The 5,291-nt window shown below is 36.1% G+C and overlaps 1 protein-coding gene across 1 annotated transcript; it reads right to left on the reverse strand.

Moving 5' to 3' along the window:
- Positions 1-260: 260 nt before the first annotated feature.
- Positions 261-4,322, reverse strand: LOC125834247 (protein argonaute 7). Its single transcript, XM_049513415.1, has 3 exons — positions 3,959-4,322; positions 1,969-3,202; positions 261-1,866 (listed from the first exon to the last, which is right to left on the reverse strand). Exons 1-3 carry the CDS (start codon positions 4,272-4,274, stop codon positions 411-413), a joined length of 3,006 nt encoding a protein of 1,001 aa, XP_049369372.1. The 5' UTR covers positions 4,275-4,322; the 3' UTR covers positions 261-410.
- Between the last annotated feature and the right edge of the window lie 969 nt (positions 4,323-5,291).

Below are 5,291 nucleotides of genomic sequence, written 5' to 3' on the forward strand. Positions count from 1 at the left end.
TCGCCTCCTCAATACTAAACATCTTGAGCATGGATAATATAAGATAATACCCCGCAACAAAAAGAATGAAATGTCCAACACCATACGTGGGAAGGTGCAATAATTTAGCCAACATAAAAAAGTTAGTATGTACATGAGATCATCAACAAGAGCATACCGAGTGATAAGAGAGTATAATATACAACAAAAGGAAAAAAAAAAAAGAGACAACAAATTTATAACAATGTACTAAACAAATGTAGCAACAAATATTAATACTCATTGGATCATAAAAGAAACAAATATAAAAATTAGTAAGTACATGAGATCAAATTGCATATATAGAAGACTAGCTAGAAAGAACTAAAATGGTTACATGAGATCAAACTGCTAAACTGTCAATATAGAGAAGACTGTGCAGTTGCCATAACTCAGCAGTAAAACATAAGCTTTTTAATGTTCTCAGTGAGTTTAGGTAAAGGAGTTGTCTTCGGTGGAGCAGCGCGAGATATGTTAGAACTTCTTGTTAGAGTAGACAAATCGGAACGTTCAAGATACAGTCTGCCTCTATATGCAGCTAAATGGGCGTAATAAGCCGGTGGCACCAGTGAAATAGGCTTGGTGCATCTCACAAATGTGTAGCAAAGGTTGTATACCAATTTTTGTAGCTCATCAGAAGTGAACTGGTTTTCATCCCATAGAACATGGTAATGTATTGGCCTGCTTGTTCCTTTTACACCCCAATGGCTGCATAGATAGAAGTCGAATTCACTTGGATGAGTGATCACTGTATCTACAACTGTACCTGGTAGGATGTTTTCGTTGAAGAGCGTGTTTTTAGTTGTTGACGGATGAAGTTCACATGGAAATAGCCTAGTATGGTGTCTTTTCTGAACTACCACAAAAGTAATGGGAGGTTTGTAACCTGGAAATCTCGAACATGCCAGGCGAATTGCTTGGAGCTCCTCTTTAAGTACTTTAAGGAATTGTGTTTCACTTACTCCATCCCTGAAGAAGATTATTCTCTCAGGGAGTTTTAGCAGCTCCTCATAAAAATCATCAATAATCTCCCCGACCATCGTGTTGAGATCTTGAATGATCTCCTGCCTATGTGTTTGGGATCTCATCCTGGAGACATACTTGTTGGCTGCTGGCCAATTTACACTACCAACTACAGCAGCGACGGAGGGGCTAAAATCATCAAGAGGGTGCGGATGAGTCACATCCGCACCCATAAAAATGACTGGACCTTCATGTTTGAAGAGCCGTGGTATTTGAGAAGGCAATGAATTGTACAATGCAACTGTGCATCCCCCAACTTTGGCATTGATCTTGAGAGCCAAATTTGCCAAAAACTGTGAGCTAATTTTGCCAAGGTTCGGGTACAAACAGCATTGTGTTACAACCCCGATGCTTGTCTCAGCAATTCTTTTCAAGTCTGCGTATCCTTTGTGTTTTCTCTCCATCACACAAATAACAAGTTGGAGATTGTTAAATGAAGCTCTATGTAACTTGTTGAGTTTGGTTTCTAAGTTTTTAACATTGTTGAGCAAATGCAAGGGTTCAAACTGAGGGTTAAGTACTGTATTCTTGTTCAGAAAGATGCCTAATTGCTCACACCTTTGACATAACTGGTTTATGAATTTTGGTATGTGGGACTTCTGATCAGAGGTTCCACCAAAACTCATTAGTGCCCATCTCTCAACTCGAGTACCTTCGAAGACATGGCTGTCCAGAAGATTCCACTGCCTATCGAGCCGGGAAGGAATAAGATTTCTAACCTGACCACGATCACCTAGTTTAAGCTTAGGAGGCTGAAGAATTCTCCCATACAATTGAGTCATTTCTTTCGAGATTTGGAGTTTGAAGTCACTCGCGTGATTGCCACTGTCAGGAAATGAAACAATCTTAATACGAAGGCACTAACAAACTGAAAATGTAAGCAAAAATAAAACAAAGGAGGTAGCATGCTGCAAAGGCAGAAATTACCTTGTTGGTCCAACCGATCCTGTCACCACTCTGTCTATAATTGCCTTTCTTTCCCTTGGCCTTTGACATCCCATTTTGAGTATTCTTGCAGTCTGATCATCCGAAAGCTTCCCTAGAAACTTCTGTCCTTCACAAATCATACAAAGCTCCATCGGAAGATAACAAGGTTTACTTCTGCTAATCTGCAAGCACGGCAAGTTCCTATATAGTATATCATAGTTGTAATGATCCTTGAAGTAGTTCACTATTCTTAGAATTTTTCCATCCCTATCCTGAAAGCAGAGGTTCTCCGTAACCTCCTCGGTTAAGCTGTAAATACGATATCTTTGAACAGTCTCTCTGTGGCAAACAAAGACCCTGATGTTCTTTAGTGCTTTCTCAACCTCTTTCTTCTCATCATTTGTCAAGCCTCTTGTTTTCCTGTGAGAAATGTCGTGGAGGAAGTCAAGGCGTTTTTCCAAGTAGGTGATCACTCCGATACTCTCATGGAAAGCAGTCACTGAGAAATCAACATTGAGAGCAAGTCCTTGCTGTGTTGGTCTAAGACTCTGAAAGAACCCCCTTAGCGCCACGGCTCCGCCCCCGATATCTTTTTCTCCTCCCATACAACTCGAGTAAAACGATCTCCCAGCTGTTATACATTTCTCTGTTGGGCTCTCGCGCAACACGACATCTAATGCATGCAGATATTCCTGAGGAAGTGGACTCCCACTATCATCTCCTTCTTTATTCAAGTAGCTATTTAGTTCTTTCCCATCAAATTTAGATATAAGTTTGATGTTAACGCGGAAAAGCTTAATCTGCTGTCCTTCTTTCTGCAACTTAACCATTTCTCCAGACTTGTTGCCACTACTAGGAATTGGCAGGCTAATGTAAAACTCAATCTTATTATTTTGAAATTCAATAGGGCTATATATAGTCCTTCCACCATCATAAACTGGAAGAGCACCTGATAGCATAACAGAATGGTCCTCCACAAGCTTTTTCTTGATTAGCCTAGCAATATCCTTGGATGGATGAGGTGAAATTTCAACATCATAATGGAAAATTCTCTGTGAAGGATCAAATTGGACAAGGAAATGATTAGCAAGAAGTGAGATTACTGGTCCTTCAACACCACCAGAATCTGGTCTTCTTGCCACCACAAGAGATTCTGTGGTGGTAGCAGCAGCCTTAACCCTCCTTCCATATTTCTGTTTGGACACATCATTTTGCCTTTGGAGCACCTTTGAGGCTGTTTAGTAAGTGACATCAAAAAGAAGAAAAAAAAAAAGCACATCAAGCACAATGTTAATGTCATCAAGTGTTTAATATCAATGGGTGCATGTCGGATTGTTCAAAAGTAAAGTACTTCTAGAGGATCTGACACAGGTGCGACAACATTTTGGAGAGTTCGAGCAACATAGCTTCTTCTAATACTCTAACTAAAGGATATCAACTAATGGATTAAATTAAGGCAATAAACTTTGAACAAAACAAAACATGATGAAAAGTGGTAGTACTCCACTAATAAAGAAGTAAGAGAAGACTATTGTTTTCATGCTTTAGCATATATTAGTGTAAAAAAGAAGCCTAATCTTTCTACTTTCTGCAGAAAAAAAGTTGATTTTTTTTTCTGCATTTGATAAACTGAAACTACAGATGCAATATCAAAAGCACAATGTTGATGTCATAAATTAAAGCTTCAACTTGACAATAAACTTTGAACAAACAGACATGACAAAAAGAAAAAAGTAGTAATACTTAAACTAATAAAAGAACTAACAGAAGGTTACTGTTATCATGCTGTTACCATATACTAAAAGAAGTCTAATTAAACTCCAATCCTCAACTTTCTGCAGAAAAAGCTAATCTTTTTTTTTCCATATACATAAACTGAATACCAAAAAGAGTCTAATTCAACTCCAACCCTTAAACTTTCTAGATAAAAATCTAATCTTTTTTCATAAAAGTGGTAAAGAAGTAAAAGGGGTTCTCAATTCTTGATTACCTGAGATTTCTTGAATCTTGGAATCAGAAGGGGTGGCAAGAAAAGGATGATTCTGGTTGAATGAAGGTTTGTGAACATGGGTTCTTGATCTGAAGTTGTGATTTTGAGGAAAAGGTAGTTGAAGAGGAGGTAGTAGAGGAGGTAAAGGGAGAAGAGGAGGGTAAGTTTGATATTGATTTTGATTATTAGTATTATTAGTATTGTGATGAAAACCAAAAGCAATATAGTGATTATTGTTGTTGTTGTTGTTATTTGGACATATTTTGGCAGTTGTTGATTTAGAGTTGCATTTGTTGGAGTTTTCAGTTTGTTCCATAACTTGTTGTTTGAAATAGAAAAGAAAGGGTTTTTGTGCATGAGAGAGTAAAAGAATACTCAGAGATATATAAAGAATACTTTCAGTACTATCAGTAGAGCAGTTGTTATTGCTGCACAGAAAGGGTGGAGGGGAGGAGAGGGTAAGGAGTAGGACAAAGAGCTATTTAGGAGGGTGCATATGGGCAGGATCTATTATTTCTGCACTATTTAAATTTGAATTTCGGAAAGTACGTTTGGCCATAAATTTAAAAAATAATTGGAAAAGGATTCGAAATGTATCTAAACTTTGATCGAAATTGTTATAACAATCTCAAACTTTGGGTAGGACCTATTACCCCTGCACTATTTAATAATGTATTTTAAAGATATATAGGTGTTCACGTGATTCGTGAATATCATAAATATTACTATCATTATAAATAATAATTTATCCAGTTATGAATAGAATAAAAATGAAATTAAAATTTCAACTTTATGAAGTATAAAATTTTAGTCTTAAATTAGTAACATACAATATTTGTATAAAATTAATGACATACGATTTTTATATTTATCACTGTAAATTTTTTAAAAATGAAATATAGTAATTATTGCAGAGATAGAGAGGAAGTTTGGATTTTAGTTTCATGTGGATTCCCAAGTCAAAAGATCAAAGAATTAGAGTATGATGCAGGTGAATTTTCATCCAAACAGGAAAGGAGGTGGGTTGGGGGACCTCTCTATACCCCCTATAGTAAAAAAAGTTAATAGTACAAAAAAAAATCATATTTTAATTGTGAATTGTTTTAGTCATCTACATAAATTACTTGTAATCCACAGGAAATAATAGGTAGGTTAAAGAAACAATTTATGGTTAAATATCAAAACTCGCAAAAAATTGATAATATATTTTTACTTCATTTAATTTGTTTGCCCTATTTTTTCTTTTAGTCTTTTTTTGATAGCTTTTTAATTCTAATTTTCCACTTTATATATTTGCGACCATAAGATTAAATGATATTTCAGAAAAAAAAAA

Source organism: Solanum verrucosum, unplaced genomic scaffold (genome assembly GCF_900185275.1).
Source record: "Solanum verrucosum unplaced genomic scaffold, falcon-dt-bn FXZP01000026.1, whole genome shotgun sequence".
Taxonomy (NCBI): Eukaryota; Viridiplantae; Streptophyta; class Magnoliopsida; order Solanales; family Solanaceae; genus Solanum; species Solanum verrucosum.